The sequence below is a fragment of the Pseudochaenichthys georgianus genome, chromosome 3 (assembly GCF_902827115.2).
Source record: "Pseudochaenichthys georgianus chromosome 3, fPseGeo1.2, whole genome shotgun sequence".
Classification (NCBI taxonomy): Eukaryota; Metazoa; Chordata; class Actinopteri; order Perciformes; family Channichthyidae; genus Pseudochaenichthys; species Pseudochaenichthys georgianus.
The window spans coordinates 1,747,018-1,768,277 of NC_047505.1; the positions used below are offsets into that span (position 1 = coordinate 1,747,018).

The 21,260-nt window shown below is 41.3% G+C and overlaps 2 protein-coding genes across 2 annotated transcripts; both read left to right on the forward strand.

Moving 5' to 3' along the window:
* Positions 1 to 2,773: 2,773 nt before the first annotated feature.
* Positions 2,774 to 7,710, forward strand: LOC117462342 (mucin-2-like). The gene is made up of 2 exons (XM_034104532.2): positions 2,774 to 3,465; positions 7,356 to 7,710. Exons 1-2 carry the CDS (start codon positions 2,789 to 2,791, stop codon positions 7,708 to 7,710), a joined length of 1,032 nt encoding a protein of 343 aa, XP_033960423.2. The 5' UTR covers positions 2,774 to 2,788.
* A 1,095-nt stretch (positions 7,711 to 8,805) lies between these two features.
* Positions 8,806 to 19,630, forward strand: LOC117462114 (intestinal mucin-like protein). Its single transcript, XM_034104184.1, has 18 exons — positions 8,806 to 8,906; positions 9,450 to 9,621; positions 9,798 to 10,045; positions 10,228 to 10,411; positions 10,596 to 10,782; positions 11,014 to 11,192; positions 11,293 to 11,362; positions 11,472 to 11,602; positions 12,266 to 12,300; positions 12,403 to 12,571; positions 12,991 to 13,083; positions 13,192 to 13,235; positions 13,944 to 14,066; positions 15,525 to 15,620; positions 16,008 to 16,136; positions 16,361 to 16,400; positions 16,742 to 16,865; positions 19,337 to 19,630. Exons 3-18 carry the CDS (start codon positions 9,920 to 9,922, stop codon positions 19,554 to 19,556), a joined length of 1,950 nt encoding a protein of 649 aa, XP_033960075.1. The 5' UTR covers positions 8,806 to 8,906; positions 9,450 to 9,621; positions 9,798 to 9,919; the 3' UTR covers positions 19,557 to 19,630.
* Positions 19,631 to 21,260: the final 1,630 nt, after the last annotated feature.

Here is a 21,260-nt window from a genome sequence, read left to right on the forward strand (position 1 = left end):
CAATGCCCCTGGAGAATGTGAATGGCACTACAAGCCATGCGGATCTTCTTGTATGAAAACCTGCAGGAATCCATCAGGCAGCTGCTCTCCAGAGATTCCTCCTCTTGAAGGTAAGTTCAACTTTTTTTAACTTGACCTAACCCCAAAAACACATTCAAGATTGAAGATTTCTGATTGAACGCATTGTCTCTTTAAATTGGCTGGATTTCTCAAAAGTTCTTTATTTAAAAGTTGTCGTTCAACCACAATGCCAGGTTAAAGTACACAAAAACACTTAATCTGGTTGTACCCATGAATCGGCAAATATTCCAACATGACCATTTGTTTGTTTTTAATTAGGTTGCTATCCAAAATGTCCTCCTGCTCAGCCATACTTTGATGAAGATACTATGACATGTGTTTCAAAAGAACTATGTGGCTGCCGCGATAAAGAGGGGAGATACTATAATAATACTGACACAGTGCCAACAACCGAAAACTGTCATACATGGTACGTCTTGTATATAATACATGTCCCAGTATGTATGGGTTTGTTGCAGGTTCCAATTAAATGAAAACAATATTATTGTCAGTAATATTTTCTGTTTTTTTTCTTGTAGTAACTGCAGTTCAACGACCATCCAATGCTTTTTCGATGCCCAAGGTATGCTAAAGGTTTGGAGGGATTGAGGGTTGTACAAATATACAAATATGTCAAGTAACTGTGAGGCTGTGGCTCAATGGAATAGTGCGCTGAACTTAGTGCGCTGATAGCAAGTTTGAGTCCCACTGCAGTCAGCATGTTGTTGTGTCCCTGGGCAAGACACTTCACCCCAAATTGCTCCTGTGGGGATTGCCCACAGTACTGAATGTATGTAAGTCACTTTGAATTGGCGTCTAACAAGTAAAAAGCAATGTAATGTAAAAGTAACTATGTTAACAAAACATATTATCTTTTTACAGCCTGTACTTGCACATATTTGAATAAAACATATTACCCTGGCAATACCATCTATAACACAACAGATGGGCATGGTAACTGCTTCATAGCAGTGTGTGGGACAAATGGTACCATTGACAAGGGGTCATATTTATGCCCAGTACCAACATCAACAACACCTATGCCCATTGTAAGCACATCTACAGCAAGCCAGTCTTCAGCCACCTTTGTTTTTACAACCACACCAGGTATGCGCAACATCCTTTTTTTTCAAAACTGAAGTCATATTTAGCTGTATCATGTTAGATATACTAAATAACCAGCCCACTTTGATGTATATCCACAGAGCCCCATACAGTTACAGTCCCATGCAATCCCTGTGAATGGTCCCCATGGTATGATACTAGCTTCCCAACTCTTGGAACTCCAGGAGGAGACAGTGAAACTTATGACAAGATTAGAGAGGCAGGGCACAAGATATGTGCCAAGCCAAGCGAGATCCAATGCAGAGCTGAGAAATTCCCAAATGTCTCCATTGACAGTGTTGGACAAGTGGTACAATGTGATCTGGCTAAGGGGCTCACATGCAGAAATGAAGACCAGTCGGGACCACTGGCTTTGTGCTTCAACTTCCAAGTCAGAGTTCTGTGTTGTAACTATAGTGCATGCCCAACAAAGCCTACTCCTTCTATCACACCTTCAATCTCAACCACAACGCCCCCAATAATACCTACAACCAAACATGTTACAGAAACACCTTGTCAGGAAACGTTATGCCAATGGTCAAAATGGATAAGTTCTGACTACCCTGAATATGGTAATGGGGGTGGAGACAATGAAACCATCAAACACATCATTCAGAAAGGATTTAAAATCTGCGAGGATCCAGTGGCAGTGGAATGTCGTGCTGAGGCATATCCAACAGTTCCCCTTTACAAACAAGTGACATGTAATAAACAAGGACTCCTGTGTAAGAACAATTTACAGTATCCTCCCATATGTCTCAATTATGAAATAAGGGTAGAATGTTGCAGAACAGTTCAATGCAGCACAACACCACAAACTACTATTACTTTCACAACAACATCACAAATAACACCTACCACTACAACCACCAAGCCTACTACCACAAGAGAAACAACAACACCCTCAACTCCCTCCACCACAGTAACAACTACGACACCCTCAACTCCTTCCACCACAGTAACAACTACGACACCCTCAACTCCCTCCACCACAGTAACAACTACGACACCCTCAACTCCTTCCACCACAGTAACAACTACGACACCCTCAACTCCCTCCACCGCAGTAACAACTACGACACCCTCAACTCCTTCCACCACAGTAACAACTACAATACCCTCAACTACTTCCACCAAAGTAACAACTACAACACCCTCAACTACTTCAACTACAGAAACAACTACGAAACCATCTACTCCTTCCACCACAGTAACAACTACAACACCCTCTACTACTTCCACCACAGTAACAAATACAACACCCTCTACTACTTCCACCACAGTACCAACTACAACACCCTCTACTACTTCCACCACAGTAACAAATACAACACCCTCAACACCTTCCACTACAGTTCCAACCTTGACACCTTCAACTACAATCACCACTACACCTTCCACCACAACTGAAACAACAACATCTCAGCCAACTACAACTGCACCTTGTCCTGGTGGACATGATATGACATGTGGTTGGTCGGAATGGATCAATCTGGGAGAGCCAACCACAGGCCCAAATGGTGGAGATGATGAATCAATCCAGAAGATAATATCTGATGGTTATCATATATGCTCAGCTCCTGAAGAAGTCCAGTGTAGATCTGTTCTTTACCCAGGTCTTCCCATGTCAGAGATGGGACAAACTGTGACTTGCAACAAATATGTTGGTTTCATTTGCAACAACAAACAACAGGGGCTTCAGCAACAATGTTTTGATTATGAGATTAGATTTAAATGCTGTGGGTGTCAAACACCTTCCACTACAGGACCTACTACACCCTCAACGCCTTCCACTACAGTTCCAACCTTGACACCTTCAACTACAATCACCACTACACCTTCTACCACAACTGAAACAACAACATCTCAGCCAACTACAACTGCACCTTGTCCTGGTGGACATGATATGACATGTGGTTGGTCGGAATGGATCAATCTGGGAGAGCCAACCACAGGCCCAAATGGTGGAGATGATGAATCAATCCAGAAGATAATCTCTGATGGGTATCATATATGCTCAGCTCCTGAAGAAGTCCAGTGTAGATCTGTTCTTTACCCAGGTCTTCCCATGTCAGAGATGGGACAAACTGTGACTTGCAACAAAGATGTTGGTTTCGTTTGCAACAACAAACAACAGGGGCTTCAGCAACAATGTTTTGATTATGAGATTAGATTTAAATGCTGTGGGTGTCAAACACATTCCACTACAGGACCTACTACACCCTCAACACCTTCCACTACAGTTCCAACCTTGACACCTTCAACTACAATCACCACTACACCTTCCACCACAACTGAAACAACAACATCTCAGCCAACTACAACTGCACCTTGTCCTGGTGGACATGATATGACATGTGGTTGGTCGGAATGGATCAATCTGGGAGAGCCAACCACAGGCCCAAATGGTGGAGATGATGAATCAATCCAGAAGATAATATCTGATGGTTATCATATATGCTCAGCTCCTGAAGAAGTCCAGTGTAGATCTGTTCTTTACCCAGGTCTTCCCATGTCAGAGATGGGACAAACTGTGACTTGCAACAAATATGTTGGTTTCATTTGCAACAACAAACAACAGGGGCTTCAGCAACAATGTTTTGATTATGAGATTAGATTTAAATGCTGTGGGTGTCAAACACCTTCCACTACAGGACCTACTACACCCTCAACGCCTTCCACTACAGTTCCAACCTTGACACCTTCAACTACAATCACCACTACACCTTCCTACCACAACTGAAACAACAACATCTCAGCCAACTACAACTGCACCTTGTCCTGGTGGACATGATATGACATGTGGTTGGTCGGAATGGATCAATCTGGGAGAGCCAACCACAGGCCCAAATGGTGGAGATGATGAATCAATCCAGAAGATAATCTCTGATGGGTATCATATATGCTCAGCTCCTGAAGAAGTCCAGTGTAGATCTGTTCTTTACCCAGGTCTTCCCATGTCAGAGATGGGACAAACTGTGACTTGCAACAAAGATGTTGGTTTCATTTGCAACAACAAACAACAGGGGCTTCAGCAACAATGTTTTGATTATGAGATTAGATTTAAATGCTGTGGGTGTCAAACACCTTCCACTACAGGACCTACTACACCCTCAACACCTTCCACTACAGTTCCAACCTTGACACCTTCAACTACAATCACCACTACACCTTCCACCACAACTGAAACAACAACATCTCAGCCAACTACAACTGCACCTTGTCCTGGTGGACATGATATGACATGTGGTTGGTCAGAATGGATCAATCTGGGAGAGCCAACCACAGGCCCAAATGGTGGAGATGATGAATCAATCCAGAAGATAATCTCTGATGGGTATCATATATGCTCAGCTCCTGAAGAAGTCCAGTGTAGATCTGTTCTTTACCCAGGTCTTCCCATGTCAGAGATGGGACAAACTGTGACTTGCAACAAAGATGTTGGTTTCATTTGCAACAACAAACAACAGGGGCTTCAGCAACAATGTTTTGATTATGAGATTAGATTTAAATGCTGTGGGTGTCAAACACCTTCCACTACAGGACCTACTACACCCTCAACACCTTCCACTACAGTTCCAACCTTGACACCTTCAACTACAATCACCACTACACCTTCCACCACAACTGAAACAACAACATCTCAGCCAACTACAACTGCACCTTGTCCTGGTGGACATGATATGACATGTGGTTGGTCAGAATGGATCAATCTGGGAGAGCCAACCACAGGCCCAAATGGTGGAGATGATGAATCAATCCAGAAGATAATCTCTGATGGTTATCATATATGCTCAGCTCCTGAAGAAGTCCAGTGTAGATCTGTTCTTTACCCAGGTCTTCCCATGTCAGAGATGGGACAAACTGTGACTTGCAACAAAGATGTTGGTTTCATTTGCAACAACAAACAACAGGGGCTTCAGCAACAATGTTTTGATTATGAGATTAGATTTAAATGCTGTGGGTGTCAAACACCTTCCACTACAGGACCTACTACACCCTCAACACCTTCCACTACATTTCCAACATTGACACCTTCAACTACAATCACCACTACTCCTTCCACCACAACTGAAACAACAACATCTCAGCCAACTACAACTGCACCTTGTCCTGGTGGACATGATATGACATGTGGTTGGTCAGAATGGATCAATCTGGGAGAGCCAACCAGAGGCCCAAATGGTGGAGATGATGAATCAATCCAGAAGATAATCTCTGATGGGTATCATATATGCTCAGCTCCTGAAGAAGTCCAGTGTAGATCTGTTCTTTACCCAGGTCTTCCCATGTCAGAGATGGGACAAACTGTGACTTGCAACAAAGATGTTGGTTTCATTTGCAACAACAAACAACAGGGGCTTCAGCAACAATGTTTTGATTATGAGATTAGATTTAAATGCTGTGGGTGTCAAACACCTTCCACTACAGGACCTACTACACCCTCAACACCTTCCACTACAGTTCCAACCTTGACACCTTCAACTACAATCACCACTACACCTTCCACCACAACTGAAACAACAACATCTCAGCCAACTACAACTGCACCTTGTCCTGGTGGACATGATATGACATGTGGTTGGTCGGAATGGATCAATCTGGGAGAGCCAACCACAGGCCCAAATGGTGGAGATGATGAATCAATCCAGAAGATAATATCTGATGGTTATCATATATGCTCAGCTCCTGAAGAAGTCCAGTGTAGATCTGTTCTTTACCCAGGTCTTCCCATGTCAGAGATGGGACAAACTGTGACTTGCAACAAAGATGTTGGTTTCATTTGCAACAACAAACAACAGGGGCTTCAGCAACAATGTTTTGATTATGAGATTAGATTTAAATGCTGTGGGTGTCAAACACCTTCCACTACAGGACCTACTACACCCTCAACGCCTTCCACTACAGTTCCAACCTTGACACCTTCAACTACAATCACCACTACACCTTCTACCACAACTGAAACAACAACATCTCAGCCAACTACAACTGCACCCTTGTCCTGGTGGACATGATATGACATGTGGTTGGTCGGAATGGATCAATCTGGGAGAGCCAACCACAGGCCCAAATGGTGGAGATGATGAATCAATCCAGAAGATAATATCTGATGGTTATCATATATGCTCAGCTCCTGAAGAAGTCCAGTGTAGATCTGTTCTTTACCCAGGTCTTCCCATGTCAGAGATGGGACAAACTGTGACTTGCAACAAAGATGTTGGTTTCATTTGCAACAACAAACAACAGGGGCTTCAGCAACAATGTTTTGATTATGAGATTAGATTTAAATGCTGTGGGTGTCAAACACCTTCCACTACAGGACCTACTACACCCTCAACACCTTCCACTACAGTTCCAACCTCAAAACCTTCAACTACAATCACCACAACACCTTCCACCACATCTGAAACAACAACATCTCAGCCAACTACAACTGCACCTTGTCCTGGTGGACATGATATGACATGTGGTTGGTCGGAATGGATCAATCTGGGAGAGCCAACCACAGGCCCAAATGGTGGAGATGATGAATCAATCCAGAAGATAATATCTGATGGTTATCATATATGCTCAGCTCCTGAAGAAGTCCAGTGTAGATCTGTTCTTTACCCAGGTCTTCCCATGTCAGAGATGGGACAAACTGTGACTTGCAACAAAGATGTTGGTTTCATTTGCAACAACAAACAACAGGGGCTTCAGCAGCAATGTTTTGATTATGAGATTAGATTTAAATGCTGTGGGTGTCAAACACCTTCCACTACAGGACCTACTACACCCTCAACGCCTTCCACCACAGTTCCAACCTTGACACCTTCAACTACAATCACCACTACACCTTCCACCACAACTGAAACAACAACATCTCAGCCAACTACAACTGCACCTTGTCCTGGTGGACATGATATGACATGTGGTTGGTCGGAATGGATCAATCTGGGAGAGCCAACCAGAGGCCCAAATGGTGGAGATGATGAATCAATCCAGAAGATAATATCTGATGGGTATCATATATGCTCAGCTCCTGAAGAAGTCCAGTGTAGATCTGTTCTTTACCCAGGTCTTCCCATGTCAGAGATGGGACAAACTGTGACTTGCAACAAAGATGTTGGTTTCATTTGCAACAACAAACAACAGGGGCTTCAGCAACAATGTTTTGATTATGAGATTAGATTTAAATGCTGTGGGTGTCAAACACCTTCCACTACAGGACTAACTACAACCTCAATGCCCTCCACCACAGTAACAACTACAACACCCTCAACTCCCTCCACCACAGTAACAACTACAACACCCTCAACTACAGGAACAACTACAACACCCTCAACTCCCTCCACCACAGTAACAACTACTACACCCTCAACTCCCTCCACCACAGTAACAACTACTACACCCTCAACTCCCTCCACCACAGTAACAACTACTACACCCTCAACTCCCTCCACCACAGTAACAACTACAACACCCTCAACTCCTTCCACTACGATAATTGTACACTGCCAATGTTTTCATAATGGTACAACATTTCCTGCTGGTAAGTACTGTTAATAATAACCGATTTATCTTGAAAATGGGTCACATCAATTTAATACACCAGTGTGATGTGATATAAAAACACAAATATAACAAAAAGGCCTATACTACATAAGATATGTTTTGGCATGTACCAAATAATCCTATACTAAATTATTTTTAGAACAATAAACCAAACATGCAGATTCATTGTTGTTGCTGAAACAAACTCCAGTGACATTGGTACAACGAGTTTAGGGAAAACAGAACGTCTTTCACCATAATAAATATGGATCATATGTATGTTAGCATGCTAGCTAGTTGTTTGTCCGCTCAAAGGCACAGTTGCATTTTGATAAATGTTGTCACAGCTTGGCATTTACAATCCTATTTTCAGTAGTTTGTTTATTATAAGACAAATGTAAGTCTAATGAGGTAAATTAATAACAAAGAGTGCATGTCTTTTTTGGATGCACAGTATCTGAATACATCTGCGTAATGAATAGAGGATAAAAAAAGAGTAACTGTATTCAATTATATTAACATACAAATAATGGAGATTAGTAGCAGGATTACAATGTAACAATACATTTGAAAATAAGATAATTAGATCATAGGAAGACTGGATCTTATTTTATCTTTTCATTTAGTCTCTCTTTTCTAAATCTCTTTTTTTAAATGCGGTGGGTGGAAATCTGATTTATTAAACAAAAATACTGTGTTTGATTTTAATTCAACTATAGTATTCTGTAGGCCTATCCTTTAATCAAAGAGGACACATTTTATTTAAGGAATAATTTGGTTTCTTCTTTTCTAAGTTTACATTTGATTTTACATGATACGTTCAAGTAAAAGCCATCTTAGTGTTTGCATGGTGATGGCATTGCATTTCATATTGAGGTAATCCAAAAGTAACTGAAAGTAATCAGGTACATAACTTTTATATTGTGATACTTAAATAAGGTTATTAATTCAACTTGTTTAACATTTAACTAATCATTTTAAGAGAATATAGATTCAGGGTAACCCTCCGAACTCTGGATATAACATTATGTGATTCCTTTTCACGAACCTGCTGTGTCTCATTTTCAGGCTCCAAAGTATACAATGAGACAGACCATGATGGCTACTGTTACACAGGGTACTGCAATGAGACCTGTCATGTAGTAACCATAGGACAGCCATGTCATACATATCCTGTGGTTTGTTTAACACTTCAAGGTCTAAAACAGGTAATTCTTGATTTATATTCCATACACAAATGTTTTTGTTTTTTTATACACAATTGTTCAACCCACAAACTGTTGTCAGATAATGACATGTGCATTATTAATTGTTATACCTACTTTTCTGACAAATTATTTAGGTTTAGTCAGCACAACTACTTGGTTAAGTTTAGGAAGAAAATGTGATCTTAGTTTAAATAGCAACATCCTTTGTTTTGTGTCCCATCCCTCCCTTATGGAGTTTTCTAGCTGATATACTATGCAACTGACTATAGCCTCTGCTCCTGTCATAATTGCTACTGTTGCTATACGTGTTGTCTTCTTTTATTCAATCCTTTGGTGAAAAAACGTGCTGAAACATGATCAGTACTGCCTTCTAGTTGTTTTAGCAGGCCCCTTCTGACCTGCATTTATAAAGCTGAAGACCACTGATAGCACTCACTTAATCGGCTGATAAATGGAACCAGGTGTTAAATCCTTTGATTGTTATTAATGCATTAAAACCACTCATCTCTATTTTTGAACACCAATCTTTAATTATCCTCACAGAATGGTGAAAGTTGGATTGTGAGTAACTGTACAAGTGCAACGTGTCTAAATGGCAGCGTGTCCCTGGACCACAGACCGTGCCCTACTCAAAAGCCTGTAGTCTGTGCAAATAAATTTGCTGCAATTCAAGTGCTGGATGATGATGGATGCTGCCCCCACTATGAATGTCAATGTAAGTCTGACCTGCTCAAATGTTGCTTGTTGAAAAATCCTAAGGTTGAACATGTAAAAGCATTTTACCTAAAACAATCTTTTATCTTCTTTTCTTTCTCTATATTCTTGACTTATATTGTTTCAACAATTGCGTGAAATGTCATAAAAAAACTGAAATATATTTTTTGTGTGAAGGTATCTGCTACGGGTGGGGGGATCCCCATTATGTCACATTCGATGGAACCTACTATGGTTTTCAAGGCAACTGTTCCTACTGGCTGGTGAAAGAGATCTCGCCCAAATATGACTTCAGTGTTATGATTGACAACTACTATTGTGGAGCAGCTGATTGCTTGTCCTGTCCTCAGTCCATCACAGTCTTCTACAAAAGCTACAAGATCTTTATAACGCAAAAGGATATAAATGGCATGTTTAAAAATCAGGTAATTCAAAGCAACTATTAACTTTCTTCCTTTGAATTTAAACTAGTGATTATCTTAGCTTCAACCCTTTTGTGTTCCCTTCGTCGTAAGGTGTGAACCTTACAGAATTGATTTGATCCTTATTTATAAAATTATCAAATGCATTGACCCTTACAAATTGCAATTTCTGCTTTTTGTTTTAGATTTCCGTCAATGACAGGCATGTAAGTCCTGCATACCAGAACGGTGACTTCCGTATGACCACCACTGGTATTGATACAGTGCTTGTCATCCCTAAAATCCATGCCAAGATCATCTTCTCAGGGCTCATATTCAGCATCACCCTGCCCTATAGTCAATTTGGCAACAACACCTGGGGACAGTGTGGTAAGTCCTGCAGTTTAAATAAAAAGCATCTCAATGTATGTAGACTTTTGAAAGCAGTCGATGATGGACATGTTTCATATCTACAGAGGTTGAATATTTTAATACTTACAAAAGATGCAATCTATTGTACCTATTAGACACATTCTGCCATCAGTGTGATTGATAATGATGAGGGTTTCTCCAGGCACATGTGATAACAACCGGACAGATGACTGCATGTTGCCCAGTGGCCAAATTGATTCTTCATGTCCTAATATGGCACACGAGTGGCATACTAACGGCAGCAGCTGTAAACAACCTCCTCCCACACCAAAACCAACTCCTACGCCCGATACCTGCAATACAAGCATCTGTGAGATCATCAAGAGCAGGTAGGAGGGAAATAGGAAAACATGTCATCTATAACTCGAATCGTCAGTAACATCAGATTTAACATTGCTTAGTTTTAATAATACATTTCAGCTGATGATTTTGAGATTTTACAAATTCTTTCACTTATTGTAGGTAAGTACAGTCTTTATATGAAAGAACACTGATAACTGACTCTTCTGTCAATGTATTCAGCGTGTGTCCATTCTGACTATAAATCTCATACTCCCCAGTGTATTTGAAGCTTGCCACAAGGTCGTTGACTACCGTCCTTCTGTGGAGGCCTGTGAGTTTGACGTTTGTCACGTGCACATTAATCACGTTGGCTGCATCAGCTTACAAATTTACGCCGAAGTCTGCGCTTTGGCTGGAATATGCATCGACTGGAGGAATTCCACCAAAGGACAGTGTGGTATGCAACTAGATTATGTTATACAGGCACTATAACAACATCAAAGCAATGACCTTGACGTTAAAAAGCATGATGTTTATTCTGTCTTCGTCTCTCATAGTATATACATGTCCAAGTCCCAAAGTGTGTCAGCCCTGTGGCCCTCCGGTGGAGCCTACCTGTGATCTCTGGTACAGACATTCACCAACTCTCATCGTCAATCCATCAACATTCATTTATGCTTTGACTCACATACAACATTGGCTCTCACACAATATGTTGTTGTTGTTGTTTCTGCAGGTACAACCAGAAGTTTATCGAGACTGTCAATGAGTTCAGTGAGATGGATAGTGTGAAGATGGAGGGTTGCTTCTGCCCCAGTGGCACCAACCTCCTCTCCTCCGCCTCTGATGAATGTGTTCCTACCTGTGGTAAGGGCAGATGGCAAAAGCAGTAAAGGCAATCTCGCATTCATTAATGAACTGTATTTTTATCTGACTGTTTTTGTTTGTGTGCTGTAGAACAATTAGGATGTAAGGGAAACTAACTTTAAGGCCCTTCTGCCAGGTTTCTACCTGATCTGAGACCACCTGTGTTTCTTATCCTTATCTTTCACCTTAAAGTCTTTTACCATTACTTTTGCCGTACTGTCGCTGACATTCTAAAGGTATTCTGAAATGTATTAAAAATGTCTTTAATTTTCTACTGTATCACAGAACTGCCAAACTTTTCCTTATAATTAATAACCTGCACACATATACAGGTTTTTAGCTTAACCTCTTTTGGTTTATGCAAACCAACATATTCAACTTCAAGTGAAAGTAGACAAGCAGTGATTCAGCACAGTAAAGCTGTGATATTAGATCTTAGCCAATTTAAATACAGAGCATGCCAACTGAAAGCAACCTGCGTAGGCAATGGGTTACGTTTGAACGGTTCATCATCATTTGGAATATGAAGTTTGAACATAAGGTTAGGAAAGATATGAGGATGTTGAACACACTCAGTTTTTACTAGCCTTATCTCCTGAGGCTGGCTGGCCAAACTACAAATGATTGTATATTACTTTATTCATTCTATTTCCCTCCTAACAGAAATATGTCGACTGGCAAATGGAAAATGGATAGAGGTAAATATTTTTTCAACAATGCCAGACCCTTTTTCTTAACCCTTTGATAATACTATGCCTCCTGCCACATACCTTACACTTACCTTAACATTGTGTCCTCAGGCCAATTCTACGTGGACAGAAGACTGTAACGTGTGTATTTGTAAGGAGGACACCCTGAAGGTCACATGCAGTCACGTGTCCTGTCCAGCACCGCCACCTGTCAGCTGTAAGGAGCCGGGTCAGGTTAAAGTCAATAATACTGTTGGCTGCTGTCAAGAGGATAAGTGTGGTAAGTGAGCAGCAAGAAGTGTATTCACGTTGTGTTTGTCCCTTTTACGTTGAACCCAAGGATGGCCTTTCAGATGAGTAATGTAGGCAGCTAGGACTCTGTGCAGGAAGGAACCATGTGTGTTAGACAGATCCAGAAAACAAAACATCTGATGCTTCCAGAATGTATGCAGTGGTTGTTTCAAATTAGCTAGAGTCAGGATGAACTAAGGTTTCACTAGATCATGTATGGCAGGGTGTTTGCAGGAAGCCATGTTCAAAGTGAGATAACAACCTAGAGAATTGTACGTATGTTAATTGTAATGGAGGACCAAAAATGACCAAACCATGGTCTTTTCTTGCCTGTTCTGATTAGGATAAGGATGTTTTTGATGTATAGAGTAAAGATGAATCTTATGTTATTGGCTTGTGTTTAAACAGAGTGCGATGTGAAGCAGTGCCCTGGGGTTGTGCCGCCCTGTCCTGTGGGTTATACTCTCCACACCACTGTGGGAGTCTGCTGTTCGTCCTGCGGTGAGTGAGCCATGCTGGTCCATCCTTTCACTCAATAACCAGGTTGATTTTCACTAGGATTTTTATATCAGAATTAATCTGAATTTAATTGGTATTTTTCCTTCACAGTGCCCATTCCGGATGTGTGTGTTTTCAACAACCTTGCATATCAGGTGAGATCCCACATGTTAACATGATGTGATGGGAATAGAATACATCATCATCAAAGATTACAAGATGGCTTCGTTTAGAACATAGAAGACTGTGTCATCTTTTTATTGCCATATAACATCAAGAACATTTTTAGACCTACTAAGTAGCAGTAGTGTGGGACACGTATGGTGGTTGTTGCTGTACTGCCTATATACTAATGTTTAGCTTTTAAAATACAAAAATGATGCAACATTTAGACAAATCTAGGTGGGAATTGTTGTGTCTTATCGTGTGAGATCTGCCAATTAATCCAGGAAAAGGTTTCTTTGCCTCATGTTCCAGTATTTAAAGTATATTAAATAACAAAAAGTGCATTATTTCTAAACACATGTGCACTAGATCTGTTTAAACCAAATACATAGAAAGCCACTGGACATTTGGATTAAGTGAATCTATGAATGTCTTGCGTCATAATGCAGTCTCTCTTACAAATGCAAAGTTGAATTCATAAGCCATAAAATATCAACGAGGAGCTGGTTCATGTTTGAGTCCTCTTTCCATCGATACAGAGGTCAATTGTGAACATATGTTTGTTGACACTTATAAAACACAACCCAACAACACAGTAATTAACTTTGGAGGTATGAACGTATAACTATATGTGTATTACTGAGGACTGCATAAGAGAGGAAATGTCTTCTTGCTGACTGCTCCCCCTGTCTACCCAGGTTGGAGACTTAGTGCCCATGAAGTCATGTGAGACGTGCATATGTAGTTCCCGGACAAATGCCAGCAGCCACCTGAACATCATAGACTGTCAGCCATTACCATGTGACACACACTGCCCTGTGGTAAGATGTTCAACATCCAATCAATTGTTGACATGTTTTTAACTGTGCACAGTGTTTGCTGGTAGGCTGTGTCGTTGCCAGACCATACAGTTATGTGTTTCCTTAACTGACTTAAGTAATTAGGCGCGTTCACACCAAGTACTTTTCCCACAAAGGTTCCTGAGAACTACGATTTAGTTGCGTTCACGTCCCAGGAACTAAATTAGTTCTAGAGAACCTTTTTTACCCCCTTTTCAGTACCTGCTAGAGAGCAGGGACTTTCGTGGGAGAAAAAGGTTCCTGTGTCTGATTGGCTGGGCGGATTGCAAACCACGCCCCGTCAAACTCCCAAAAAGTTTTGTGAAGCCGCCATTTTATTATCCTTGCATTAGCATTATTAGCATTAGCCCAGCGCAGAAACGCAGAGAGACTAACTTATGGCAACACAAAATAAAACATGGGAGCGGTGGAGATGAGGAGGTGTCGGCGTTCTGGCGATTTACTCGGAAGGCTTCAGTAGAAGCTGCTGGGAGCCCCAGCAGCTTCTACTGAAGCCAGTCCCCAACTCCGGGGACTTCCGGCCGGGGACTTCGGGTGGCAGTATACGCCGTGGAGTGGTTTGCAGCCTGCCAGTAAACCCAAAGCAGAAGAAGAAGAAGTGATGTCAGCGGCTTCATTTGCCTAATCCCACCCCAGGGACTAATTTCCGGTGTGAACGCGATCTGTACTTAGTTCATGAGAACTAAAGAGTTCTCAGGAACCTTTATGGGAGAAGTACTTGGTGTGAACGCGTCTATAGTTTTGGCCAACTTTATTTCGGGGTGATGGAATCTGGAGCCCTCTTGGATATTTGACCCACATCGCTCCCTCATACATATTTGTTTTTAAGTTCATGCTACCTAGGTTCTATGACATTAATTATGATAATTAATCACATTCTATCCAAGAAACATTTATCTTCTTTTTTCAACGGTAAAGGAAAGCACTGTTTGTCATAAAGAATTGTCATTTTTCAATCCACATTAGTGCCCATAAGAACTGAGCTCTGAAGTGGACTTTTCTGTTCTGCTTTGATTGTAGCTTCAATCATAACATATGGGATAAGCAAAAGAAAAACAGAACACTTCCACATTTGATTTAAAACCATCTAGGACACAAAGTGAATCCAGTTATAGGCCATTTTCATGACTTGTGCTAGGACACCCATTTGTCTTCACACCAGCCACACACATAGACAAGGTTAAGTGTTCTGTATTTGCCCAAGCTTTAGTTTTGATATTTACTGCCACTGTAAATATTTAATACAACTTATTAAAAAGTTAGCAATACTGTAACCAAACAGACTACGAATGTCAAGCCTGAATCCAAATTGCGATGTTCTCATACTGCACATTTTCAGATGTTAATATCAGATCTCCAGCAGCTTGTATTATGTTAATTGTTTTTCTGTGCTAAATGAGTCTTTGTGTTTCTGTTCAGGGTTATGAGTACCAGGTCAGCCCTGCTCAGTGCTGTGGACATTGTGTCCAGGTCGGCTGCGTTGTCGCATTTCCCAACTCCACACACGCATTAAAGGTTAGTATCTGTGTGTGTGCATGCGCTGTCCGTTCGGAGAGAGAGAGGGAAAGAGGTTAGATGTGATGATTCTGTGACGTCATCAACATTCATTTTTTGTTTGCTTTTGGTTAATGCCAACCATGCTGTGTTTTGGAATATATTTAGCAATATATTTAGCAATATATTTAGCGTAAAAACTTAAATAAACAAACATAACCCCTGGTGTGACATCTCTTCACGTTTTTCCGGTCATGCCACTAGATCTTTATTCCATGACACACACACATTGAAAGAAAGAGCAGACAAGGCAACATTCCACATATGAAGATCAGATGACTCTGATGAAGCACTCGTTGAGAGACGACTGTTTTACAAAAAATACAATTATTTGATTTTATTCCTTAGCCTGGAACCGTTTGGAGTCCCGCTGGGAACCCCTGTGTGAAGTTTGAGTGTGTGAAGATTGCTAATCACTTCATTACTGTTGAGGCCAAGACCATGTGTCCTCCCTACGACCCAGCAGAATGCATACCGGTAACTGACACACACACACACACACACACACACACACACACACACACACACACACACACACACACACACACACACACACACACACACACACACACACACACACACACACACACACACACACACACACACACACACACACACACACACACACACACACACACACACACACACACACACGAGAAGCAGCAGTATACTGATGTGATCTGATTGTGTGTCTCCTGCAGGGAACTGAGACCGTCGCTCCAGGCGGATGCTGCCACACCTGTATGTATTGCTTTCATGAACCTGCACACTATTTAGCCGGCTCTCCTTTCTCTCTGCTTCACATTGATGTCAACTTATGATTGAACCATTCAGAAGCATTGTGATCAGCAGGCCATTCAACAACTAGTGTTGGTATTGATCCAGGGCAGTTACCTGACAGCTAGGAGCTCACATAAGTACTCATGTTGAACAAAGAGATTTGTCTTACTAAAAGAAAATACTTTTCAACCATGACCTGCTACCATCAAAGCAGGAGAAGTAGCCTCCAGGGTATACAGCTGCTATGAATGTGTAAACCAGGTCAGATAGAAATATCTCATCCTTCCTCTGTCCTGCCTCAGGTATTCACAGAGGTCAGCCCTGCAGTGTGAGCAGCACTGCTGTGACCGTGGAGAGCCAGGGATGCAACTCCAAAGAGGTTGTCAATGTCACGTCCTGCGCCGGAGCATGTGGAACCTTCACCTTGTAAGTCCCCCTCATGTCATTGTCCCAGGATGGGTACAAATAATAGTACATTTTTTTCAATTGATAAAACACGTTTTTTGGAAACTTATTTTCTCAAAACACTAAACACAATTCAGGGACTGCAGAAGCATTAGTTTTGAGTTTTTCAGGATGGAACAATTTCACACACAGATATAGGGAGGCTAGGATATAGGATATAAGGAGTGCACACAACAAAGTGGAGGAGAGTCCTCTCCTGTCAGACTGAGAGGCGCAGTGAGCTAAAGGACTCTCTGTGTTATCTCAGTGGGTCTCAAACGTTTTGGTCACCATTAATGTAAACAATTATTTCCGAGGCACACGTTTATATGATCATTATAGTTATAAAAAAATAAGAGAATAAATGAAAAACAGGTATGAAATACTATATGACAGTAAAACAAGAATAAAGTTTAAAAGGGTGATTTGTAAATATCCATAAAGAAAAAGAACATCTGATTACAGTTGTGTTTCAAATGGGTGTTGAGAGAAGTATCCATAGAACTCTTCATGTTGCTCTCAAAGTGCACCAGATTGATGCTTTTAACTCCAATATTTAAAAATAAATCTTCCCGGGGGAGCTTGCCCCCGGACCCCCCTATGTGAGGTCCACTCACCACCTATAAAAATAGTACTTTACCCCTGCTTACACCTATATGCCGTGAGCTGATTGTCGAGCCTTCATTGTAACAGTCGCGGGTACACTGTGTATCTGTGTGGGGAGTGTTGCAGTAGAACATTCCACTGTTGCGCCCGGTACATTAATGGGAAACCCTAAATGTTTGAGCACCCTCTATGAAACGTCAAGCTACCCCGCAGCACCCCAAAATGAATCTCTGGCGCCACCACTGAGCCTGACTATTTGTGTTGGGGGGGCCCGACTTTTTTTTTCTCCAAAGGGGGGGCCTGACAGAAAAAGTTTGAGAACCACTGCCTTTGACCCTCACATCGTACAAGGAAACACTTCCAGAGAAAAACCCACAGTTTAAAGGGAACATGGGAGAAACCTCAGGGAGAGCAACAGAGGAGGGATCCCTCTCCCAGGACGGACAGACGTGCAATAGATGCCGTGTTTAAATCGAAGAGATAATACATTTACAACATAGGTAGTCCAAATGTTTGGAAATGCATGTGTCTGTAATAAGAAGATGCATCACGCATTTTAAAAGGTTTTTCGCCTGCCGTCTGTCTGCAGACTTGTCAAAGCATTAATTCATGGTTTTTACTAACCGGTATCAGTATGTTGTTACCTCGGCATCATATTGAAACGTGTATTACAATTCAATCACGGTCAAATATGTTCATCTTGTTGTAGTTGTAGCCCCCTTGCCAGCGATTCTCTCTCTAGTTTAGCATGCTCAGCCCCACTCAGTCTGTTTGTAGAACCACGATTTTGTCGGGCCAGAAAAAAGGTGAAAAAGTAGCCTCGGGCCGGAACTAGGCCAAGTGGAAACGCAACCAAAAACGGGACCGGCACGCTTAAACCGCGCTCCGCGCCATGGTGGAAATGCCCAATAAGTGGGTACACTCCAGCAGACCCCTCTATGGTGGACTCCGTGCGGTGCCAGTCATCTCACTGACTGTGAAAAAGAGTGAATGCACTTATTTTACACATGTGCCATAAGATGCTTGTACGGTGGTGATTAAGGCGATGTATTTACTACGTGAAGAAGTGAAACAAATATATTTTTCTCTTGGACATGTATGTGAATCTTCAGTGAAATATAAGTACTTCACTGAAGATTCACATACATGTCCATAATAATATGTGAGAAATTGTCATTTTCTGGAACCTTGATGTGAAGTTAAGATTTTTGATAAGCTTTAGGTATTGCAATTTCACACGTGTACAAAAGTAGCTTAATTCAGCTGATGAGTGCTATGTGAATACATGTAAGCGATGTGATGCAAGTAGCTCTTGGCCACTTTCATTTTTTCAAAGTAGCTCTCAGGTGGAGAAAGGTTGGAGACCCCTGCTGTAGAGAATGTTGGCTATAAAGATTGTTCGGGTCTACAGAAATATGTGCAGAAACACCCTGTTATTATTTTTTCTTTGGTGCAACATTCAAGCACACCACATAGATACGGTTGTGTAAACAAAAATGATGACTCTGTCAAATCAATAGTAAAGTGAAAGGAAACTTTGAGGAAAAAAAACTGCAAACAAGTGAATTTGTCAGGTTTTCTTACTTAGAGAACCGTGTGCAGTGTTTTGCAAACTTATTGCAGAGCTGAACATGTGTTTAGAGTTTTGAGCTGAGGTTTTGTTCTTTAAGTAATAATAATCTCAGGCTTTGTACTTTCGCTATGACATCATCATTGTTATTGCCTCTGATGAAGCTTAGAGTAGTGCACTGATCATTAAATATATTACATGTACGTATATAATATTACATTATTTAGCTTTTTTGCTGTCACCTTTATCTTCACACGTGGTTCCACTCTCTCCTCAGTTACTCTACCAAAATGCGAGCTCTGCAGCACACCTGCTCCTGCTGCCAGGAGGTGGCTACGTCTGAGAGGCAGATCCAGCTCTCCTGCCCCGACAGCACAGAGATCAGCTACAGCTACACCCACATCGAGACCTGCGCCTGCCTGGACACCGACTGCTCTGTGGTGCGCCGCGGGCAGACCTCTGCTCCAGCTGCCGGCTCTCGCCGACGCAGGAGATAAGGCCAAAACCAGGCATCTTCTGCATACATTTTCCTCTATTTATGTCTCATGTCTTAGGGCTGATACAATTATAAAGCCACATATATCTCTTTAATAAAGATCATACAGTACTGCAGGCTGAGTATGTCTTGTTTTCTATGCACAGTGTGTGAGTGTGAGGATCTGTCAATGTGAGAAGTCCACCCTTTGAAATCAAATGTCTACAATAAACCCCGTTTTAATTGATTCAAAATAAATTATTACATGGCTTAGTTTAATATTCAATTCCGATTGGTCAATTTGTTTGAGGTGCTTACTCTACAGCTCTGTAGTAGCTGAAGGCTCATCAGAGAGCAGAGGTACATCACATGGAGGACATGTTTAGGGCTGAGTCTGGGACAATTGGACTTTCTTTAGATGTATATCATGTAATAACAAATAAGCAGCATACATATTACATGTGATGCTGAATGCACTGTTAATTCAACCTTGGATTCTGAATCATTGTTTTGATCCTGGTTGATATTAAACTGCACTTTCACCAAACATCATAAATGTACTATTATAGAAAGTAATTATCGTATAATAACAATAAGACCTTTGTGTTCCTGTTTCCTGCTAAGCTGATTTTTTCCCCACATTTTCGTTGTCATACAAAACTCCATCAGAGAGGACAGAATATTGCACCCACCCTCTGGTTCAAATTCTTTGTGAAGCAACAGTTAAACTTATACCGGGAGTGGCTCTTTCAATTTTCAATAACAGTGTTCTTATTATTGTTATTTGAGTTTGATAAAAAAAACAGATCTATTTAAACCTAATACAAATTAATGTATGATTAGAAACTATATTTTTCACGTGTCCTCCCATATTTAATGTTCATGAAATGTGAGATGTTTACTGAATGAATAAGTTAGCATTTCATTTGACTGAACCAAAAACAGAACCTTTTCTAAGATTACACATTTAGTTTATTTCAAGGAAATAGTATATAAAAATATATATGTATATAGTAGTTCCTGTAAATCAAGAATTACCTTTAAATATGTTTTCCTGCATATTGTAGCTTTTAAGGCAAGACAATTTTTGATAAGATTATAATGTTCAGGGTATTGTCTGAGTCCCCGCAGCACTCATGTGCTTTACCACATCGAGGATGTTTTAATTCAATCAAGCCGCTGTGTGAGAAGCCGATCAGCTGCACACATCCAGGCTGTGACCACATCCTGCTTCCAGTTTACTTCCCAACCCTGAGTATTTGCCCAGGACTTTTGAGATAAAAGGTCATCGAATATAGGACATGGAAACTATGCCAAGTCGCAGACAAACACTCCCAGTGTGACATCTTTGGGCAGGGCAGCGTCACACAACACACATCCTCCATTCAGGTCTTTGTTAGGCTCGGGGTGGAACAGAATATGTAGTCTTAGAAGTCTTAGTACAAGGATGTTCACTTAAACTACCTTTCCCTTACTAATGCGGGGAAATATCACTGACCTTTCAACGTCTCCAGGTAACAGTGTGGAGTTATGAAAGAGAAAAACAGGTCAGCAAACAGGACTCCTGGAGCTGGGAACCAGCACACACACACGCACGCACGCACGCACGCACACACACACACGCACACACACACACACACGTTCAACCCTCCTGAGTGTAGGATTTATGTTAAGTTGTTTTAGAGCCAATGCCTTATCATTGTAAGCAGCTGCTCCGATGCTCTGC